The 24,660-nt window shown below is 37.7% G+C and overlaps 1 protein-coding gene across 1 annotated transcript; it reads left to right on the top strand.

Annotated features, from left to right (window-relative positions):
- Positions 1 to 3,617: 3,617 nt before the first annotated feature.
- LOC121409366 (monomeric sarcosine oxidase-like) lies at positions 3,618 to 17,791 on the top strand. The gene is made up of 8 exons (XM_041601301.1): positions 3,618 to 3,828; positions 6,397 to 6,466; positions 6,886 to 7,077; positions 11,926 to 12,136; positions 12,449 to 12,615; positions 13,569 to 13,758; positions 16,141 to 16,274; positions 17,523 to 17,791. Exons 1-8 carry the CDS (start codon positions 3,735 to 3,737, stop codon positions 17,689 to 17,691), a joined length of 1,227 nt encoding a protein of 408 aa, XP_041457235.1. The 5' UTR covers positions 3,618 to 3,734; the 3' UTR covers positions 17,692 to 17,791.
- The last annotated feature ends 6,869 nt before the right edge of the window (positions 17,792 to 24,660 follow it).

Below are 24,660 nucleotides of genomic sequence, written 5' to 3'. Positions count from 1 at the left end.
AATATATATTTACAAAAAAAGGCAGAGCCTATATGCTATACGACACTGCCAAGCTTCAAACTCGAGTTCACTCTCTCTCACTCAGTCAAGCTCAGCTCTTTGCTGTGCACGCCCACTTCCATTGTGGATTCGGTCTGAATCCCACCCCGCCAGTTTAGGCGGCTGAGCTACGGAGAATTACGATGAAGAGCAGCGGACCGTTCATCGGTTGTTCGCTTCTTGCGACCAGAGAGAAAAAGGTGAAAAACTTGATCAAAATCGTGCAAATACACCAAATTTTATCCTTGTGATGAGAAAATGGAGGTAATGGAATACAACAAAGTCCATCTTCTGCGATAAAAGTGGTACTTTGAGGAGAAATGATCACAATATCAAGTCAGTTATTGAGCGGGGCCGAGCCGAGCACCGACACAGTTAATACACGCGCGCCTATGGGAATCGCGAGCTGTCGAAAAACGCCTAAAATTACACTTTTTTTTTTATTTCAGCGAAAAAAAAAGTAATAGAAAGTGAAGAACATTACCATCAGACCATATCTCTAGAAAATCTTTACAAGAAATTTCGAAATTACGGAAAAATAGACGCAAATTTGTGAGAAAAAAATCTCGTACTGGGTGGGACAACTCGGCCCGCGGTCCGAGATGTCCCGTGGTCCGAGTTGTCCCGTCCCCGGTGATATTTTATTCGTCGATCCGTTATTAAAAACTAATGTTTAAAATTTCTTTCTACCTCGATATCTCACGACTTTTATTGAATGAAAATCGATTTTAAAGCAAGCTAACGAATTTATTTGTTTATTATAAATTAAAAAAAATAATATCCCACATACAGCGCATCACAAAAGATACATTGTAGCTAGGCGACACGCAAGACGGTCCTTAATTGGTCCTTCCAGGGGGGCGTTTCATCAATATTTTTGTCCGACAAGTTGTCCGATCTGACAACTTTCCTGGATTCTGATTGGTTAAGAAGCACTGTTACTATAGTAACTGTCGGTATTTCTGAAAATTCATCTCAGGTCCCTCGGAGAGGACCTTAAGCCGTTGGTCCCCTGGTTGCTTGCTCACAGGCATTCGTGCTTTCTTAGCACTCAGGTAAAATAACCTCGGTATAACTATTAAACCCCATATTGGAATTCCGTTATGCAACTCCTTTTCATGATAATATCGGCATAGACCATGCACACTGTAAAAACTGTGGTGTTAAAACTGACACCGATTGGTGTCAATAGAGGACCACACCCTGAGTTGTTAAAATTACACCCTAAACATTGAACATAACAACAAAGAGTGTAAATGTAACAACCAAAGGTGTACACTTATAGGTGTAAAACTAACACCACCAATTTAACGGCACCGGTGTAAAATAACTGGTGTGGTCCTCTATGTACACCGGTTACTGACACCACAGTTTTTTTGCTGTGCAGGTAGAATCAGAAAATGAGCTTGATCAGATTCTCTTGAATCCTGAAACAATTGACTCATCGATCAGTTTTAAACTCTCTTACTGGGAAGAATTTAATGATTAATTCTTCAAAGAAAAACCTACCAAAATTTGTCAGCTGTTTTAAAAAATAGTAAGATTTTATTCTTACAATCTTGATCGTAATAGTTGATTCAATTAGTTCAATCGTAAATTGCCATGAAGCTGTAGGAGTAGGTTTACCACCCTTTCACACGGTACCAAAATAGTAATTTGAATGATGATTCCAGTGAAAACAAAAATTCTAATGACGATTTTTAGCACGTGTGAAAACCAAACTAGAATCATGAACGCTAATCACAATTACGAATTCAAATACTCCGGAGGTGAATTCCAGTTAAGTTACACTCACATTTACGGTTCGAATTTTACGTCTGAAAGGATTAACCTCTAAAACATATTTTGAGGGGCGGAGCTCACGGACGTGACCTTTATTGTGCTGTATAAGCTTGCTAAATAAGCTACCGGGGCTTTGCCCCAGACCCCACGATTAACCTTTAGATGGCTCTATAACGCCCCGTTCAATCACGTTATCAATGGCATACAGGGGGGGGGGGGCTTAATTGGTTCCACACCCAAGAGCAAATGAAAAAAATTATAGCAGACAAAGTATAATGAAATGAATGGAAACGATGCAATGTGTTATTTGCTGAATATAATGGAAAAATCTATCACATAATTGGAATCTAATTTCAATAGGCATTTTTTTCCAGCTCGCTTTGCACGCTGGCAACTTTTTACAAATTTTTCCATAATTGCTATGTTTTGCCCCCTCAAAATATTTAGTCCATTACGCAACTGGGTTGAATAAAAGTTCTGTGCAAAAGCTATATTCTGTATATGCCCGCCAGTTGATTAAAATAGCGGCAATCTGCGAGGTTTAAATGGCTTTGATATCAAGAAGTTCCGGGGGCTCCGCCCCGGACCCCAACCGCACAGCACTGCGGATGGAATTAGGGTTGGGCCATGGCCCCAAAAAGCTCTGCAAACAATTAAGAACAAACAAAAAGGAGAAAAGAAAAGCAAAGGAAAAGTGTTGGATATGATTTTATTTACAGAATAATAATGTCAAAAATAGCTCAAAGTTAGATTCTCATGAAAAGGTGATTTGTTTCTTGCTCACTTCACTCGCTCGGGACTTTATAAAGCAGCATTTTAGCACATGTGCTATACTGTGCACCCCTGTTTTTTTTTTGTTTTTTTTTTACTCTTCACGCTACTGTCGCAAAGAATCCCATACAGACCACAAGAAGGGAATCTAAAGAGATAAATATATTATTCTCTGGGTATCGAGTCAAAATTTATCACAAATTTGATTTTTTTTTATTAAAAGGGTCAAAATTTTTGCTCGCTCGCTACGCTCACTTGCAACTTTTTTTAAAGATCAATTATGCCCGATACGCAATGTCTGGCCTTCTCAAAATAGTCGCCTCATTACACCATTACGCCTTTTATACCATAATATGACGATATCCTAGTCCAGATTGGACCTTGTTGTTTGGAACAAGTTGTTGGGGAGTCAAGATGAGTAGATTGGCGCTAATTAGAGATTGGGAGACATGTGCCCTCTATGTTAGCTTTTGGGAAAGGGCACTTCCAAACAACAAGGTCCAATCTGGACTAATGAGATCCCTGGATGAGATCCACATGCCTCAGAGCCCGTTTTCTGGCTTTGGCCTTTAAACGATCTCCGAATGACAATTTCTTTATATTCATCAAGGGGGATTCTCTTTGTTGGATTCGAGCCTTTCACGTATGGGGGCATGCTGATCATGACTCAACAAAGAGCCAAATATACAAGCAATTGTGCCCTAGCTAGTGAATTCGGCCAACTAAGACATTCATATTGCTAAAGATTTAGGCAAAAGACTACATTCTGTGACTATCTTGATTTGGGAGGAGGATGAGTGGGGTGGGAGACTAACCAAGATTCGGAGCTCATCAGAGGCCTGACACAAAATGACATCAGGCAAACAATAAATCACAGGGGCCGCAGAACGGTTTTCAAAGTCGCCCCCCCCCCCCCGCTTCCGCGGCCCCTGAATCATTGTCTTGCTCAAATATAACCTTAGCTAACCTTCACCATGTTAGCTTTATTTTCCTTGTCAACAATGATAATAGATCTAGAGTTCGCTCAGCCTCTTCCTTTTTAGCTATCCGGCTAATTCAAACTAAACTAGTAGGCCAAACGTTGTTAGCTATCTTCCCTGGTCAGAGCCAGAATCCAAACGGACTCAGTCTAGCTTTCCAACATGTCACACGTTCGGGAGTTTGATTATATCGTAGTGGGGTGTGGCGGGATCGGGAGTGCCACCGTCTACTGGTTGTCAAAGAGAGCGGGAAAACGTGAGTATAGTAACTCTTTGGTATCTTAGCAATAGTAGTGACAGTACAAAAATTATGGATCCTATATTGTCTATATACTAAATGCTGCATGCAGTGTGGTGTGCGGTTTTGACATGTTTGAAGTAGCTCAAGCCGGGAAGAAAAAAAAACACATTCAATGGCTTGTGTAATGAATCTGGTGTTGCTATGTCAGTCAGTTCGTAAATTATCTTATGTAATGCACGTATCAACCCCCTCTCCCTTGTCCTCGTTAGAAATAAACACTGATCAATCGCATTCCAGGGGCGTATTAGCTTACGGTATGGGCAAAAGAATCAAGGAAATTGGACTACGAATGATATCTCACATTTCAATTATTTCTAAAGTACCCTCATTCCAACAAAAAGAAAATAAACATGTTATGTTATCATGGGGAACGTGCTTTTAATCTATCTAGTAATTGACATAAGTTATATCTAATTGTCAGGTTTTGACACTCTTAAGGCTTTATACATGGAACGTTTACATTCAATTTTACATCATAATAGGCCGAAGTTCATTTTTTCTGTACAGTAGGCCTACTATATTTTGTATAGTGCAGTTAGCTGTTAGTGTATCGGGGGGCCGTTTCATAAAGCTGTTCGTAAGATAAGAGCGACTTTAAGAACGACTGGTGAACCTTTCTTACGCGCTAAACCATCGCCAATTCAATATACCACTTACCGCAAGAAGGGATCACCAGTCGTTCTTAAAGTCGCTCTTAACTTACGAGCAGCTTTATGAAACACCCACATGTTGTACAAACGATGTAATTGAAATGTAGATCTGTCATGCATGTATTCGAGGGCCGCACCGCAGGGTATTCAGATGGGGGGCAAAGGGTTTCCCAATTTGTTCTCACTAAAAAAAAATGAAATTCAGTCTTGTCTTTTGAATATATTATAAACATTTCGTTTTTCTTTCTTCCTTTGCCTTTTATTTTCTTTCCACCTTTGGATCGCTTAAAAAATATAGGTAATTAACCCGCCCCGAATGTATTTAGGGATCGCTGCATCACGATATTGTCCTGAAGTTGATCTGAACTGAGAAAATTACTAAAACGAGTGATGTACATAATGAGTGAGCTTACACAATATGAGTTTATTAAAAAAAAACAAGAGCACGGATTAATGGCCCACAAAAGCAAATACCTGAGGATACGCCAATACAGACATAAATACCTTCCCAACATATTATTTTCCTTTCACAACCCAAACCTTCGGTGGGTCATTGGATCCATGTCATCAGTGATATATGACACACTGAGGTTGGACAGGATTCCTAATCACATTTTACACAAAATCTACACTTGATTTTGAAACCAAATCACTGAAAAGAATAAGATTGATTGCAACGAAGGATGTGATTACAGCGCGAATATCAGAGCTACTAAATGTGGTTGGATATTTTGTGGTAGAGTCCATGGATATAAAAACTGATGAATATGGAAGCAATCATCAGAGGCAGATTCAGAGGGTGGGAACATCCGGTCTTCCCCCTCTTGATATGTTTGACAACCATATACAAAAATATTTTAGTGGAATATTACGTGTCTACCCTTGAATAAATCACCGTCGTTTAGGTGTAAACAACTTTATGTTTTTTTTGGGGGTGTTTTTGCTTGTCAATTTTGTTTGAATAAAAGTATCCCCTTTAGAAAAATCCTGGATCCGCCCCTGATAAGCTAGTTTGCTATTTGGACAAGGGCGCCTTTTAGTGAGATTTAAGCTAATGAAATTCTTACATCCGATTAACGAGACCGTCAGTGAGAATTATCTTTCTGAAAACATGTTTTGTTACATAATCATATTCATCAAAATAACTAAAGGATTCTTTCGTCATGATAGGTTTGCTAAAATTGGTTTTGCAGTATGAAATAAGCATCAACCAAAGGAAATAGATATCAAATTCATATAAGAGCGAGGGGGATCAGTTTAAGGTGTTTTGGAGAAAAAATTCCGGTGGTGGAATATAGACTCAGTTTACGATAAATGCAAAACAGTTTCTGACATTAGAGCGAGCGAAACGAAAAGGACAAGAGTGCGACATTTTTCAATATTCTGTCACAGTCTGTGAGTTTGATTGAATATTATAACGTGTCACTTAAAGGTCCCATCTTCAGCTCCAGGCTGACATCATTACCAGAGTACCTTAGCGATAAGTGGCGTTATGAGCCCCCCCCAAAAAAAAAATGAGGGGGCGAACGTGTGTATACTGGGCAAAATGTATATCTATATAAAAAAAAAGTCGCGAGCGAGTGGAGCTGAGCAAGACAAAAAATGTATTTTTATTGCGGGGGGGGGGGAGCATTACAATAGAGGCTTCAGAGCTCTTTTTAATACCATAAGCATGATAAGGAAATCTATTTATAGAATCAGCTTTTTTTCGAGGTTCTAAATGCGGAATAAAAAAATAATAATAACTGGCACTTTTTTGTAAGTGTTGAAATGAGCCCTTAATTGTCTACAATGCATTATTTTGGTATCTCACATGTTAAAATGAATAACCTATTTTTTAATCAATGTCAGCTTAAACTGTTTTATATATCAGGAGTGCTTGGACTTGAGCAATTCAAATTGGGGCATGACAATGGAGGATCACAAGATCACTCGAGGATTATGTAAGTTATTCATCATATTAGGCTACAAATGTATGTTTGCTTATTTAATCTTTATTCCTTTCCTACAGTGCGATGCCTTGGGTCTGTGGATTAGTCTCCGGACTTTGGACCACATAGTCCGGGGTTCAAGTCTCACCGCGGTTTTGCATCTTTTGGTGGGTCATTAATTTTCATTAGTACATTTCAAGCTCTCTACCCTGTCCAGTATAATTCATTGAATACCTGGCGCTCGATCAGAACATACAGCCGTGCTAAACAAGGTCAAGTATGCATCGCTTACAGAAACATTGCATTAAGTGCTATATGAATGCTACAAAATATTTATCACTATTATTACTGTTATTATTATCATTGTGATTATTGCTATTTTTTATTTTTATTATTATTATCATTATTATTCTACATTAAAATTATAACAGTCGTCTTTCATACAACGCCTGTGAGTACATCCCTTTGGCAAGGGGCACCTACGAGGCGTGGGGAGAAGCCGAGATGGACTCCGGGATTCAGCTTGTTTACAAGACTGGTGGGCTAGATATCGCCAAAAAGGGCACCCCTGGATACGCCGTCTTGGAAAAATTTGCTTTATCAATGAAGGAACAAAATGTCGAGTGAGTATAATAATAACATTAATAATATAGGCCTACCTTTTGTAATTTGCATAAAAAGGTAAGGAGAAATGAGGGACAAGCCAGTATATAAAGTAAAGTCAGCTCGCGCTTCGCGCTCGCATTGTGTGGTGAATGCATCCTGTGATGATAAAAAAGTGCTTGAAATGTCCCATTTTCATGTAGGATTATAAAAAAATCAAATTGCGTATCGCACTCACACTAGACCGACTTTATATATGGGTTACTTTTTCATGAATTCCTACAACAGTCCTTTGAAATGTACCTTTCACCCAAGTATACAAAAAAAAATCACTTCGCGCTTCGCGCTCACATTACATACGCATCCTATAATTATAAAGATTGCTTAAATTGTCACGTTTTTAAGGTCGGCCCCGGGTCGGCCTATCAAAAATTTACAACTCGTGCTCATAATACTTATCCTCTTCATGATTTACTACAACAGTATACTTGAAATATCCCTTTGCCAAAATTACGATAACTTTCACGGGGACTTTTCTAAGGTCGCACGTTTTTTGGCAGTATGAAAACAAATTAATGGAACGTTTAGCCCCGCGTAGTTGGGAGCGGCCGCCGTGGCCGCCCGTGGGTGGCTGCTGATCGAGCTAGCGATTTTGAATCTCGCGCCTTGCTTGCTGATCAGGGGTCCGTTGCAGAAAGAGTTGCGTTTGAACGCAAGTCAAAAAATCAATCGCAAGTCCCAAATGCGCGCTGTTGATTGGTTGAACATCAAGATGCGCATGATTTTTAGAGTTGCGATTGATTGCAACTCTTTCTGCAACGGGCCCCAGACCGTACTGCGCGTGCTCGTATAACTTTAGAAACTTATCCCGAAGAGTATGTTTTGGGAAGATGGGAATGCGGGTTTAACGGGTATTTTTTAGCCTGAGTAAGTTCTGGTAATTAAACGGGGATTCTTGTGTTTTATAGGCGATTTGAAACGTACCCTTTTGAGGTCACTTGATAAAAAACACAGTAATAACGCTTCGTGCTCTAATATTAGTTGTATAAAGAAATCTTTATTTATTTATTGACGAAAGCCGGATCCGCCCCTGAATTTAGGCCTAATTCATCCAAGAAATCATTCCCAGGGCCCTGGACTTACGTCAAATGTACAGCAACAGAGCAAATGCGCAGTGCAATACAAATATCATTAGTACTGTGTGATCCGCAACATTTGCATGAATTAGATGTTCACAGTTCAAGATTGATATTTGAAGGCAATAAAATACCCCATTCCACATCATTACATGCCATAATCTATATCATAACGATCTGAACTGACATGACCTACGCATGTTGTACCCATTCATGATTTCCTCAAATATTTGACATTATAATTTTGCTTAATCAGCATTTTTTTTTAGAGGGAAAGAGGTAAACAAGTAAAGGGGTGTACTTTGCGATTTCGCAAATCCATTTTGGCAAGAAAATCACCACCGAAGCTCTCTCAAAAATAGTTTCACACATTGACAAATTATGTCAAGATTAGGGTGGCATAATGATATTGATTATAAATTATATGCTCCGGGTAGGCCCTATATTTCTGCCAAGTAAGAATTAAAAGTATAAAACCTATAGGGGCTTCGTGTATACATTATATCTAAATATTTTGAATCGGGTATTTTACATGGAACATCCCTGTAGAAAGACCACAGTGTAACAGAGGGTGTGTTCAAGGGCGCCGGAAGCGGGGGGGGGGGGGCAGGGGGGGCACTTGCCCCCCCAAAGAAAATTTTGGGGGGGTAAAACGAGATTTTGCCCCCCAATTTTCCCCTAAAAGTAGAAAAATTATATTATTTAAGGACAAAAGTAAACGATGAAGGCACTTTTCTGCCTAAGAATTGTCATTTCTTTTGTCAAAAATGAAAAAAATTCGCCCCTGACGGGGCAATTACACATCATAGTAAGCCTTGCGTCTTTTGACGAACATGTCCCTCTGTGAAACATACCTTTGATAAGCCCCTTTTCCATCTTATTACAGTGTGATAAACAAGACCGCTGAAAGACCTTTGAAAGACCATGAATTTTGGTTGATCTTTCAGAGGTCTCTCAATGAACCTACAATGGTCTTTGAGGTCTTACGCGAGTCCTGACCAATCTTTCAGTGGTCTTCATGGGCTCCAAAACTTCTTGAAACGGTTCAAAACAGTCTTACAACGGTCTTACAGGAAAATTGTCTTTCAGTGGTCTTTCAGCAGTCTCAAGATTTTTGCGGAGATCACTGTAAGACTCATGAGAGATCATTGAAAGATCATTGAAAGACCATTGAAAGACCAGGCAAAGTCCATGGAAAGAATTCTGAAAGATCACTTATTGCATAAAAAATCTCTGAAAGACCATTGAAAGATCTCGAGAGGACTAGTCTAAGACCAGTACGACAAGAAATATCTAACTAGTCTTTCAGAGTTCTTTGAGGGGTCTTTCTGAGCCATTCCACAGAGTCGACAAATTTAATTGATCTTGAAGACCGCTGTAAGACCTCACCAATCTTTCAATGGTCTCCGTTCTGTGGAATGGGGGCCTATTATAGTATTAATGAATACATTTCAGACTAAAACCGAATGGCAAATTTGCATGCTGTGTCGGCTAACAAACGCGCGGTCGCCCAGAAACGCTCAGACCGGGGTAGTGTTTCATAAATATTTTCGTCCGACAAGTTGTAAGATCTGACAACTTTCCTGTATTCTGATTGGTTGAGAAGCATTGTTACCATAGTAACTGTCGGATAAAACGTCCTACAAGTCCTTTCATGAAACGCTCCCGGACCTGGGGAGTGTTTCATCCGACAAGTTGTCAGATCTGACATCTTTCTCTGATGTTGATTGGCTGAGAGGTACTGTTACTATGGTAACTGTCGGATGAAATGGGACTTTTCGGATAAAACGTCCGACAAGTCCTTTCATGAAACGCCCCCCCCCCCCCCCCGATATCATCAACGCGCGTGAACGCTAGTTACTCGAGCAACACATGGAATCTGAAAATAGCTGTATAACCGAAAAGTTTAAAGAGTTATAGAGGATTGAGTAGTTGCTTATTGGATAAATCAGAAGATGCTATGATTCGGCGAATGGAGTGCAGAGCAGGAGTACTCATCTATCAACTAATCAAGCCTCTTCTTCAACCTTTTCTGGTTTACTGTCTTTATCAGGACTACGCTCATTTGAACAAAACATTACTCGACTTTCACTGTCTACTTCCTCCTATCAATTTCAATTCTTCCTCTATCCACTTTTTCTCTTTTTTTTTCGAAAACTCCACATGGTGTACCGTCAACCACATCCGCTGTTGGAATGTAATTGTTTTCTTCTATAATGTACATTATGAACTGCCGTAGTTTGTTAGTTCATGATTATTTACCAATGAATATTTCCAGGAATTCGATATTCATCATTTCCTAGTTATGGTCACATTTTCCCCAGAAAATATGTAAAGAAAAAAGAAGATTTTGAAGGGGTCATCCAAAAGTGCTTCCCAGCCATACAAAACATGCCAAAGGAAACACATAAATCGAGTAATGTTTTAAATTTTCAGAAAAGTTTTAAATTGTTAGACAATAATTAAGCAGGTCATATTTCTTTTTCCTCCAGTTACAAAATATGAAACGTTTTGCCTATGTATGTATAATCAGGGACTCTCTCCAATGCTGAGGTCAGAAATGATTTAAATAGAATGGGTATTTAAGCGCTTATCGTCGTCTGCCACGTCAGAACACCCGCCATTTTGAATGTAAAAAGACATTCATTGGAATGTATTTTGTTTCTGTTGTTACGCTTCTTCTGCTTCTTCTTCTTCTCGCGTCGTCGGTGTATGTAAATGTACATAAATAAATATTTCTGAAAGGATATTGCATGAAAAATGTAATTTTTGGTATTTTGAGTCAATATAAGCGTATTACGTAATTTAATTGATCAGACACGAAAACCACATTCCGAATTAAGCGATCGTTTTGCGCGTAGATTTGATAGGTTCTCATAAACTCTGAGTAGGCCTATAGTCTTTCGTAGTGAATTCTATGTTTAATTCTCAAGAAATTTATTTTTGAATTCTCTTAGAAACGTAACTTTTAAACTCCATTTTTACACAAAGTCCTTACCGTGGGGGGGGGGGGGGGTCCCACGCCCTCTACCGCTCGATCGCTTCGGTATCACACGCTGTCAAAAATATTGTGCCCCCTTCGGGATTTTGCCCCCCCAAAACTGAAAGTGTTCCGGCGCGCCTGGGTGTGTTCACACTGCACTGTGGACTTTGCGATGATGTGATTTTCAATTTGATAACAGTTTTTAGATTCAACATTAATTACAAGATAACATCATTCAGACTGGGCGCTGTGGAGTGCGCCTGCATTCCAAGCTATTATACATACTACATATACTAGTATTATAAAGGGGAACTTACGAATTGATTCAAAGGTTCGTGGTTCGAGCCCTATGGTCACGTCTCTCGGATGGTGGCGTTTAAAGGTCGGTCGCAGACGTAAATAATCATATCTGATTGATGCATGTCTGTAAAAACTCAATTACACACACCCTCACACACACACAACACTCACACACACCCACGCTCACGCCCTCCCTCATAGAGCACTTCGTGCACTTCTGCAGTGTGAGTGCTGACAATAATTTTGTTCATGCAGTGGATTCTGAGAATATGCGATTTACAATGTCAATTTTGAACTTTTTAAACAGTTCCGTGAATAATTGATTTACAATGTTAATTTTGAACTTTTTTGAAAGTGTAGCTGTGAAGATTACTTCACATAGTGTGTGACACACTGTGGGATATTTATTGTGATCTTTCTAACATGAATGGTTTATGTGTATGACAAAGCTTTGAGAGATACGAAGGAGAAAGCATCAGGAAGAAGTTCCCCCAGTTCGCCGCCACACCCCAGTGGACCTGTCTCTATCAGAAAGAATCTGGGCTAGTAGATGCTGCTATGGGTAACGCCGTTCATATTCAACTAGCCCGAAAGAATGGGGCAACTATCATTGACAACGCTGCCGTCCTAAGCATCACCAAACAAGGCAGTCTGACCAAGGTATTTTGTTATCATTGCCTTAATATTTTTTCGAGTAAATGTCTGTATTGTAAAATACTTTGATATAAGAGATGAGACTTTGGGGAAGGGGGGGGGGGGGGGCAGAGCATCAACGACCAAGGGGAAAATGAAAAAAAGAAGGAGAAAAAGAAGGGATTTTTCTATTTCGGGTAATCTTGTTATAAAGAGTTATTTCAAAAAGGTTATCACTAAACAATTTAGCCTTGTTGTATAAGAAAAAAAAACAGAAATACATAACTAACTAAATATATATATATTTGTAAGATTGTCAATTATTCCCCTTGGAAATAGGTTTCCACTAGTCAAGGTGATTTCCTGTGCAAGAAAGTGATAGTGACAGCAGGGGCCTGGATGAATGATATTCTTTCTTCCATTGGAGTTAAAATACCACTAACAGTCACCCAAGAACAGGTCACCTACTTTGGTACTCCTCACATGAAAGAATTCACAAAAGAAAGGTTAGAAAAAATAGGATGGAACGATAAGTTTGTAGAATACTGGGGCGGCGCCATAATAATATTTTTTTTTGGGGGGGGGTAGGCGTGCAAGACGATGCATAATGGTTCCTTAATATTTGTTTCTCAAAGGTTTATTATAGATACACAACCCGATTCTTTCCCTTATATGCTCATTTTCCTTCTTTCTTTTCTTCTTTTCTCCCTCTTTAATTTTGTCTCTTATTTCTTTTTTGGGGATTCATTATAAATCTAAGGGGGGCAGACGGCCCTACCCCTCCCACCGTCTGTGGCACCGCCCATGGATTGGCAGATCTGTTGGAATTAGATTGACCTTACTGCTCACGGTCACCAAAGAAACAAATCCCTTTGGGTATTTGCATAAATTTGAAGCTCAAGAAAAGATTGATGCTGTAACACCAATGAAATCTACTTCAAACCGTACGATGATATCCGATTCCAAATAACCTATGCATCATTCATAGGGACATGGCCATTCGCAGCGGGAGGGGGGGGGGGGGCAGGGAGCAGTTGCTGCCCCCCAGAAAACTTACATTATTCTATTGAAAATTTCACAATATTCAACAAAAGTGGACAAAATCCTTCAATTTCACTTAACAAAATGGAAAAGCGCCCTAAAAACAAGCTCAGTAGATTGCTTCGCTTCCTCGCTTTTTTAAAGAAAAACTACGCATGCTGCCTCCCCAGCCAAACATATCTGCTTACGGCCATGTATGGGGAAGATATCAAAACGTATTATTTATTTTCATTTCATTCTCGTTCAAAGCCAACGAAGATTTTTGTTTTTTTTTGGGGGGGGGGAGATATGATAAGTATTTGAAAACAAAAAGTACGTGAGAGGGGCAACTGCCCTTTCCCTCGATGTACGAGCTAATTAAGGCCGTGATTTATGTCTTCATAGAGTGATTATAGATGTCTTAACTATGTACCTCTAGGTGTCCAATATTCATCCTGCATACTGGCCAGAAAGGAGAGCCATATTTTCTTCCGTTGCATGGAAACACCGGTTTCAAAATTGGGTTGGATGTCGGCGGACCGGTAGTCACTGCTCAGTCAAGGAACTTTATACCCGATCAGAAACGACAAGAGATGGAGAGGAACTATGTCGCCGAACTATGTCCCAGGGTAAGATATTGATAGTTTATAGAGGTCCAGGACCGTAACCAAGGGGGAGGGGGTCCCTGGGTCCGCGGAACAACGCCTTTGCCAAAAGCAAAAAAAAAAAATAATAATAATACCGGTACTAATTAAAAAAAAAAAGAATGAAAAACGGGAAGGAGGGGAGAAAAGGTATAAAAAAAGTAAGAAAAGTGAATGAAACAAGGCGCTTAAAAATCTAGTTTTGAGTAAATATTTTCAAATTATTCTGCTGGCGATTCGAATTTCATAATTTTGTTTCAGTGAGATTTGCAATAATGCATCCTGTTCATGATCACAATAGCGCTGAATATAAGAGAAGAAAAAAATATGGTACTGGCGATTTTTTCGATGGATAATATTGCAATGTATTTGTTGGGATATAAATGTAATTGAATACAGAAAATCAAATGTGTCGAAGGCCTTGGAGAGATCCAGAAAGATACCAACCATTATGTGAATTTTTTATGAGAGTATGCATCTGTTTGTCATTAAAATTTAATGTGATATGTTTTTTTTTCAAAAGCCAAACTGGTAATCGGAGAAAATATTATGTGCTTTAAAAAAGTTCTACTGTAAGCAACCTTTTCTATTTTTTTCATAAGGAGGACAATAGGAAAAAAGATATGTAACTATTTTGAAAAGAGGTATTACTTTTCCAATTTTCATGTTGTCTGGGACTTGTCCATTTTGTAATGATATGATAAAAATGTACACCAAACAATTGAGGAAATTACACCCTTCAAAATGAAATTGTTGATGTTAGCTATGTGTTTATACAATATAACTTTCTTTCAGTTGAAGGCCTATCGCGATTTTTTTCGATGGCTTTATTGTAACGTATTTATCGGAATATTAAGTAATGAATTACTGCAAATATCACTATGCGAGCGAGCACAATTTTGATAGTTGGAAGACATAATGATGACCAAAATCGTCTTTCAAGGTGTGTGTAGTTGTAAGAGAAATGCAGCGATTGAGCGAAGCGAGTGAGCGCTGAAAAAGTTTCAGTCGTCTGAAATGATATGCATATTACAGAGGATGATAACGGTAAGTTATCAATAACGTAAATTTTGGAAAAAGGGAATAAAAGAAGACAAGAAATATAAAAAGCAAATGAGGATTAAACAGTTCAAATTTTGTTCAATGAAAACGCATTTGCACCCTGGTTAAAGGTGAGATGAGAATGGTAAAAAATGGGATTATGATTATAGGGATTAAGAGTGCTTTATGAAATGATTTTATTACATTTTATTTATTTCTGCATTCACATAAGTATTAGAATTACAGGTAATACATATAACAAAATAACAACATTCGCATAGTATGAATATTGTAAATAAATATCAACAAGATGTGTAATACATTTTTTTCAAAACAAATGAATGCAGGAGACCGCCATCGTGAGCTATTAGGCTTGATGATGATGGAGGCCTCGTAATGATTATAGGCCATCTCAGGCCACCCCCCCAAAAAAAAAAAAAAATAATAAACAAACGAACTAACATGGAAATAGTGATATGCAAATCGAAATAAAAAAAAAATTGCAGAAAGGGAGGATTTTAGATAATATTTTGAGATGATGCAGCATTCAAAATTTTAGGCCAAATTCATATGTGAAATATTCATTAGACTGTTATGGAATAAAAGTGATTTAAAGTGTCATATAATCATGATAAACGGATGAAATTGTAAAGTGTGTAGAAAACATGGCCGCCGTTACTTGCCTCTGTGTTTCATTAACGGCATTGGTTTTGTCAATTTTATCAGTAACTCAACGTATACGTAACTTTAAGTAAAGGTATGCCTATATTGTCTGTACAAATTATCCCCCACTTCCACAAAGATTCTAGGCTGTGCCCCCCCCCCCCTCCCTTATTCACGCCAGTTTATTCGAAGGATGCTTTGATTGGTTTATGATCAAATTAATAACCACATATAAAAGTCATTGCTACCATACAATTCATAAATGGAAGTATTTATAGCCATATTTTCACGATGCAGCGGATATAACCTTAGGAATACGTTAAAGGTAGGGAATTGTCATGGCCAAAATGTTGTAAGATTAGATGGAGTGGGGGAGCGGAGCGACTGCGCGAAAAATTGAGCATTTTTAGAATGCAATATTGGGCAAATTTAAGCACTTTGACTGCGTTATTTTGGTTTTTGAATGATAAATTTTTTCCATCATATAATACCACAAAGAGTGAGTGGGGCGCGTCCCCCTGTCCCCTGGTTTATCTGCCCATGAATAATGCGTTTCTCCTATTCAAAGAATACGTGCGTTTCATAGTTTATCTATCCATCTCACGATCGAAATGTAATAAATATGCCAACTTGCTCAGAAGCATATATTTTCTTCGCTTTTAGGCTGTTGGACCGATTCTCTATACTAAGACCTGTTTGTATACGCTGACACCTGATAGAAACTTTGTGATAGACAACTGCAGGAAGGTTGGCCACTCAGATGTCATCTTCTGCTGCGGAGCTGGTCATGCGTACAAGTAAGTGCGGTTTGCATCGAATGGTTGCGAGAACGTAACCCGAATTTTCGTGAAAACACCTCGTGCTGTTTGTGAAATCTACAGACTGGAGGAGTATTTTCCGGTACGCCTTTTTTTTTTCTATTACAGATAATAATTGTCATAGCTATCTTCGAACCCTTGAGTGTATGTGTTCAATAATTCTCTGACCATATCACAGTACGAGTAATTAGAAAATTGCGACGGTCGTCCCGCTTATAAAAAGCGAGCGATAATCAACTCGTCTCAAACTAGCTTCCAATGTCATTACCAACCTGGTTATGAAAAGTTCTTGAAGAAAATTTGTTTACAAGAAGTACCCGTACCACTAATTGTAATAAAAATCGAAACCTTATTTTTGCTTCGTAAAAATCATAACACTTCGGAAATACCTATTTTATTTCATAATTGAAGTTACCACATTCATCCATAAAAGATATTGTTTTTTCGCAACTTCTCAAATACCTTTGAAGACTTTACACATTAGCATTCTCCCGCCTAAGCTTTCTAATTATTATTTCAGAAAAGAAGTTCATTCGGTGGTTTAATAGCCAGATCACTGGTCTGATTCAATCCGGATCATTTAGTAACTGCAGTTTTTCGACTCTCCATTTCACATGTGGGGTTCCACAGGGCACTGAGACAGTTTATCCAACCCCCTTGTTATCACTCACGGTGGCATTCCCAAAACCTAAAATTTACCTTCATTCATCATGTTTATACGTTTGCTCATGATGACGGTAGCCTAGATGTGGTTCGCTATGAATTTGCAAATAATTACGATGTATAGCTAGGTTCAAGACCAACAAACTATATGATTCCTTGAACTTTCGTTAGACCAACTTGATTTTATTTTTGCGACAAAATCAATAGTTTACTTTACAACATCATAATTACGTATAGATCTAGCTTTTCTTGTAAATGTTTCTGTAACCAGATTATTGGGAATACAAATTGATAATAAATCATCATTGAAACCTCACTGATTGCCATCATTACATTTTACTTTCAGAAAAATGACATTTGATACAACACTTCCAGATATTTTACCCATCAACAAGCACTTTCTCTTTCTCCCAATCGTTCGGAATTAAGACACAGGAAAAATTCTTTAAAATCATAAATCGACAGTTTCGTGATAGTAGCTCCTTTTGAAGTGCCACCAACCGTATAGTGTATGTCTCGCTTTTTGACAACATAGGTAAATCCCTTTCCGTTGTTTGTCTTTAGATTTTCGGCCGTTCTTGGCAAGATTCTTAGTCAGCTTGCAATCGATGGGAGAACGACGTTTGATATCTCTTGTTTCAACATGGATCGTGCAGCCATCAGTGATCCCAACTATCCAGCCAATTTCCAGCTAGGTGTAGATGTCGGGGACAACGTCACTTCCAAGCTCTGAAGAACTTTAGAAATGGCGCGGTCCGGGGGAGCGTTTCATCATGAATATTTTCATCCGACAAGTTGTCAGATCTGACATCTTTCCATGATTTTGATTGGCTGAGAGGCACTGTTCGTATGGTAACTGTCGGATGACATGGGACTTGTCGGATAAAACGTTCGACAAGTCCTTTCATGAAAGAAACGCCCCCGGGACAGAATGACTCTTGAATGGAACGTTCTTAGGCCTACTCCGTGATACATTCACACCCGTGAAACCGACTCTAGACCGATAAAAGCTATCTCGTTATTTCCAATGACATATCTATCGGTGGGTTTGGGTAGTTTCATTGTTGTGGCTGCAACATCATTTATTGACCCCCAAGCCAAGATATAGGCCTACATTTTCTGGTTACCTGAAAGGATCAATTAAATCTAAGTCAAGGCTTTGAATTCCATGTCATTCTCCTCATATATAGACCTACTGCATCCACAAAAGAGTGTGGTAAATGGAAAATAAAATACTTGATGCATCAGACCGTTATATAGGAAATATAAGTTCAATTCCACCTTATTTCATTTTATTAGTCTATCATAACGAAACACATATAGAAATGTTTCTTCGATTCACTGTAACGTAATATATTAACATATACATAGCAAACGTGGCTATGAGTAGCATGAATCGGTTGTCAATAAAACAAAGACAAAGACGGGGAAGAAGAAGAAGAAGAAGACTTTTTTTTGACTTTTCAAAGTAAAACTTTATTTACATTACATATAATAAATAATACAAATAAAAATATACAGACATTGATGCACTTAATATGTCAAGTGTTTGTGAGGAAGAAAGTGAATAATAAAGAAATAAGATAAATGGCTTCATAAGGTAGTAGTTAGGTTCATAAGGTAGTAGTTATTTTCCAAATAGATAAACGGATATTTGCAGTATAAAACATAACATAGAAAATTAACCTATTTACAAAAGGTCAAACTCTTAGATAATATATATACGAATACACACGTGTAGAGGATTTAGAATGTTTTATGTAATTAAATTGACATCAAATTTAGATTGAAATCGGAATTGGCATTGGAATTGGAACTGTTACTAATATTGTAAATTTGAATGGAATTTGAATATGAATTAAAATCAGTACTTAAATAAAAAAAATAATTTCTCTCAGCATCAACTTTCCATTGTAATTATCGAAACAATTTTTTATCCTTACAACTGTCTTACATTCTTCATATTTTGAAAATAGACTTTACATTTTCATGACATGACTGTACATTGTCTCATCGAGACATTACATATTCAAAATTTTACTTTATTATTCAATGTATATACCATCATCATTATGACTACTGTATACTTGCTTTACATACCGTCTGGCCAAATATTGCGCAACAAAATGAATTGAATTGATTTGCATTGATCCCAACTTCAGGCCATCGTCAATAATGGTACCTAGGTATTTGAACTTGTGAACTATTTCAATTTCCTCTCCATTGATTCTAAAACGTGACAATCACGTGGTTCTAGTTGTTAATTATTTCTAAAGTCAAATATCATTTGTTTTGTTTTTGTTGCATTGAGATCTAAGAAATTATCCTTACACCAGTCAGTAAACAATTTTTTTAAAGGTGTTTTATTGTTTTTTTCTCTCAAATTAAATGCGTACTGGGCGTTGTGGCGTGCGCCTGTAATCAAGATGTGGGGAAGTTACAAATTGATGCAGAGGTTCGAGCCCTGATCACGTCCCAGACGTCACAGACGTAAATAATCATACCTGATTGATACACGTCTGTCAAAATCTCAAATCACACGTGCAATACAGTTCACAAAGTCACAATTGTAAAAATATATCGCACAAATTACTTTATGCACATCATGTAATATTATTCAGACACTGTATCTTACCAGATGAGGTGTGACCAGGGGCGGATCCGGGATTTTTCAAGGGGGGGACACATTTTCCCCCGAGGAAAAAATTGACAAGCAAAAAAAAAGGTCTTCACTTTCGAAAGGGAGAGCACACTTCGGTTTTAAAGGCATTTTCACATTACAAATTTTAATTGTGCCCCTCAAGGGGGGGGGGCACAGGACAGCTGTGCCTCCCCCCTGGATCCGCCAGTGGGTGTGACTCACAAATATCTGAGAAAAAACTTATAAAAGTATAGGCGCTGTTCTACCATCGAGCTCTATGCACAAACACTCACACACTCAAACGCTCACACACTTATACGCCCTTGCATTCGGTGCTCGCGTTCCGTTTGAAACGAGCAAAATGTAAATTACCGAACATAATCTCGTGAGCTCTATCGACTCTATACTTAGGCCCTAAGGTTTTTGATTTGATTTCAGCATTTTTCCAGCAGAATGTACAACATAAACAAAGTTGTGATACATTTCCTTTTACAAAAATAAGCCCTAAGGTTTGATAATTTACCCCGTGTTACTGATAAAATCACGCCTTACATTAGCATCCCCTTTCTCCACTCCCTGGGGAGTAGAGTTCCAATATTAAATTAGTACGATAAGTGGCTTATGTGCCGGGGGGCCACTTAAATTGACGAGTGGATACCATGCGCGACCAAAAAAACACGTAAAAATGATGTCCTTTTCACGATAGGGCACGTTACGTACGTAACGTGAAAAGGGTGTCAAAAACACAAAAATAATGAAAAAAGGGTATCTATTTCGCTAGGAAAATAACGTGTTTAGGGTCAAATTGGCGGGGATGATAAAATAAAATTAAAATGTTTTATAAAGGATGTCCTTTTTGCCCGAACACTTCGTGTTTAGAGTCCGATTTGTGGGAGGTGTCGAAGGTGGGGTCGTACTAAACCAAATAAGGTAAAGCCGACGACCGAAGGACCTAGCTGTAACAATAAAAAATTCCTGTACTTGTTTAGGGGTTCATTTCAGGGAATACTTTCCAAGAGTATCATTTTGTTTCTAATACTTGTTAAGGGTAGGGTTTCACACGCCAATACTTGTTAAGGGGTGCATTTTCATAATATGGAAATTACGTGTTTAGGGTGCTTTTCGAGACCTCATGGTCGCGCATGGTATCCACTCGTGAATGGAAGTGGCCCCCCGGGCTTATGTGATATGTTAAAATTATTACAATCATCTTATAATCTTACTATAACAATAAACGTTACTTTGCATAGACTGGTCAATTCGCTCGGGAAATGTAATTAGAATATCACTAATATGGTGCAATTATTAAGAGAGATACACAACTAAAGATTTTTGTTGTTTTGGTTTGCACGTGATGAAAGAATTCATTTTGACAAACAATCAAAAATAGAACTCTTGAAATCGAAGTGGGTGGGGGGGGGGGGCATTTGAGGAAAAACACGTTGTAAGCCTCGTGAGCGACGGCGAGCCCTGACAACTTGTTGAATTCCTCGCGTTGAGTTAATTTTCTTGGCGGTTTTGCACCCTTCACCTGTATTCAGCGACGATGCGGTCATTCGTCAGTTTCACCCTTCGACTGAGGCGTCATCATCGAATTTCCTTACCAATTATCTAAAATAAGTTGACTTCGACAGAACGAGATATTTTTATATGGTTTCAGGATTTCAGCGAGAGTGTAAATCTAAATCCATTTGATCACCAGCACCAGAACGAAAAGTAACAAGCATTAACAACTTGAAAGGCTAGCGGGAGGCTAAGATTTTAAGAAAATGTAAGTAAAACTCGTAATTTGATAATATAATTCTATGCTTATTAATGTGTTATTATTTTTTGTGCTTAACCTATATCACTCATTAATTTTATAAATCTATCTTTCATTTAAAGTGATGTCTCAAATTGCTATTGTTGCAAATGATGCAAGAAAGTTAAAAACGTGACCATCAATAAAAGGAGTTAAATGAGATAAAAGTTAATGTTTCATTGAAACAAGTTTTTGAAATAATGTCAGTCTTGGATTCTCTTTCATGGTATGAAAAATTAAGTTGTTTGACTTTGTCATATCTTTCATTAATATCTTGAATCTACTATAAATAAGGGGAAAACTAACATTTATTTTATTCACTTATTCATTTAAATAGACGTTTGCAACATTTTCTTCTCTTTTCGCAAAATATCACTCTTCAACATAAGTTATAGTTTCATCTTTAATGAAAGAATATACATTTATAATATATACACGTTAGCAGAAGAAGCTTTAACTCACTGAAGGCAGAAAATTTAGGTGTAAATAATTTACATGTATTTTGAGGTTAAAAGAAGAATATTACAAAGCCCAAATTTTCTGTCAGAGGCTATTAAGTACGATGAAAGAAATATCAACGTTTCTTTCCTGAATAAGTGGTTGATAATTAGAAATAACGCCTTCTTTTCTACAATAGTTTAGTCAACATGAACATTATTTTATAAGGAAACATAAAGCCTCAAGCTATACAACACTCTTAGAAAAAAGTACGAGTACAAATTGGAACCCTGTCCCGTATATCGAACCCTCGAGAAAAGGAATTCCTCCCCAAGAAGCATCTTTACGTGCTCAAGAACCTTAAATTGTTATACTTAAATAGATTCTAAAGTGGCTGTGTAAGAACATTTAGAACCTTTTATTGAATATACGAGACAAATATAAAACCCTCTAAGAACCTCCTTTCAAAGAGTGAAATAATGCGCATTTTTGTAAGAATATTGGTAAAACGCAGATTTTACCAAATATTTTACTCGACAAGCAAACTTGCATTTTCTTGGTTTACCTTTCGGAGCATGGGTTGCATAGATTGTATCAATTTGTTTTCAGCTATGATTTTCATACTATAGAATAGATACTAAATAACAATTATAATAAAAATAACCATTATTACATTATACATATGTTTCCTTCTAATAGAAAAATAATTTTCTGATCAACCCAAATATAGCAACAGTATTATCGGGGAAACTGAATTACAGACAGAACACTTAATATTTAGACTGTCATTATAACTTTATAATGGATAAACATCCGGGTGCAATAGTGATTATTGTTCATTTATCCTTCGTCAAAAATACATCATCGGCATGTCTAATACAAACAGTATGAAATTATTGTTTTAAGTAGGGGGCCTATATGGGAATACCACTATTACTCCTTTGTACAGTGCGTATCAAAAAAAAGTTTACACTTTGAAAAAGCCCTGTGAATTAAAAAATATACAACATGTGGGTAATTTTTTCACATATAATCTTGGATTTAGGTCTCATCTATCAAATGAAAATAAAAGTTTTGTCAGAATGTTACACTTGAGTGAGCACTGTCTATTTGTGTAAAGCTCGCAGAAATCTGTTTGCGCAGAAATGCTTGTTTTCATACTGTGTCAAGTGGAAAGGGCGAAATCAAACTTACCCTGCGAAACATTTCTCATACATTTCCCTTGCACTTGTAGTCAATTGAAATAAAACGGATACATTAAAGCATTTTGTAACAATTTTGCCACCCAAATTGAAATGTCAACACTAAGTAAGCACAACCTTTACCCTTTTTGTGCCAGCTGGATCTGAGGACATAACTGAATCTGAACAAAAGTTTATATCAGACATCTCCAGCATTTTTTCACTAGGTTTTTTATCATTGAAAGTGGGTTTACATTTCATTTTTCATTTAATACTTGTTTCTCCACACTTTCCCCAGCTTGACAATGATTAACGAAATGAAAATCAAGCCTAAGCCATTTCATGTAAATCACAGCTCAGTGTAAAGCAAATATCGTCACGATGGCCTCGGTGTGTGGCGGAGTGGGGTGGGGCAAAATGCACTCTTCGAAGTGTTTTGGGCAAGAAAACAAGTGAAAAAGGTAGAAGATATCTTCAAATCAATTTTACGAGCTAAATTCAACGTGTTCTTCATGATTAAGGTCTGCTTTTATTCGCATAACTAATTCGAAGTTCTGCGCAAATCATTTTTCACTAACTTTTCAAAAGTAAGTGGTGCTCACTCAAGCGGAAATATTTTTCGACAGTTAAATCGTCATTTGCTTAAATGGATCTGTACCAATGTTAAAATAATGTGGAAAAATCTTCAGGATATTACAAATTTATAATTTTACAGGATTTTTTCAAAGTGTAAACTTTTTTGATACGCACTGTATAATGACAAGGGACTGATGAATGGTAAACCAGAATTAACGTTAGAGAAGCAAATCAGACTTTGGAAGGAAAAAGTAGCCGCACTGCTGAGTAAGAAGATGTGTGTAACGATGGGCGACGTGTCGCGACGGTGAGGGAGGGTGTGTGTGTGTGTGTGTGTGTGTGTGTGTGTGGGTTTGTTCATGTATATATGAGGTTGATCGAGTGATAGATAATGAAAGGGGGAGGAGGTATAGATTGGGTGTGCGCCAGTCAGTGCGTATGGGTTATACATAAAAAAGATCATGATCTTATATGTCTTGATGAGCTAGATGTGCAATCCAAGGTTATGATATGATTAAAGTTCACAATGATAGCGATGATGAAATTGATGTTGAAGCACGATTAAATAATAAGAGTCACTGTAACGAGTTGAAATGTCTGTGAAGACAATGTTGATGATGATTAACATTCCATTTCAGCAATCCATAGGTTAAAAAGCGTTCATTAAAACAGCTTGATGATCTCAATGAGAACTGAGAATTCCCCTCTCAAAGTATCTGCAAACATTTCATTGATGGCATGCAAATAATTCCACAGGGGATCAATGTTGTATTCCAGTTGAAAATAAACTATGCTCTGACATAAAATCTAGCGTGAATTTCTGAGTTCTGATGTAATGTCATGATGATCTTGAAGAAACTGCCTGCTTATATACAAATTATTCACTATTCTGGAAGCTTCTAGTATTGTCTACAAAAAGAACATTCTCCTTTCTAGAATAGTCCACATCTGGATGACTCTTGAATGACCTCAGTGAAATTAATAATGTAAAAAACATAGCCAATCCTATTGTCCTTTTCACTGCCACTAGCAGTCTATTGTCTATCTTAGTACATTCCAGAAATA

This window comes from Lytechinus variegatus, chromosome 2 (assembly GCF_018143015.1).
Source record: "Lytechinus variegatus isolate NC3 chromosome 2, Lvar_3.0, whole genome shotgun sequence".
Lineage (NCBI taxonomy): Eukaryota > Metazoa > Echinodermata > Echinoidea > Temnopleuroida > Toxopneustidae > Lytechinus > Lytechinus variegatus.
Note: the sequence above shows the minus strand (reverse complement) of the source record. Positions and strands in the feature narration are given on the sequence as shown.

Bases quoted from the DNA above. Each gene is read 5' to 3' on its own strand.
- LOC121409366 (XM_041601301.1), top strand. From the start codon at position 3,735: ATGTCACACGTTCGGGAGTTTGATTATATCGTAGTGGGGTGTGGCGGG. The intron at 12,137-12,448 runs GTATTTTGTTAT...CCTTGGAAATAG, and splicing joins AACAAGGCAGTCTGACCAAG to GTTTCCACTAGTCAAGGTGA. The intron at 12,616-13,568 runs GTTAGAAAAAAT...ATGTACCTCTAG, and splicing joins AAAGAATTCACAAAAGAAAG to GTGTCCAATATTCATCCTGC.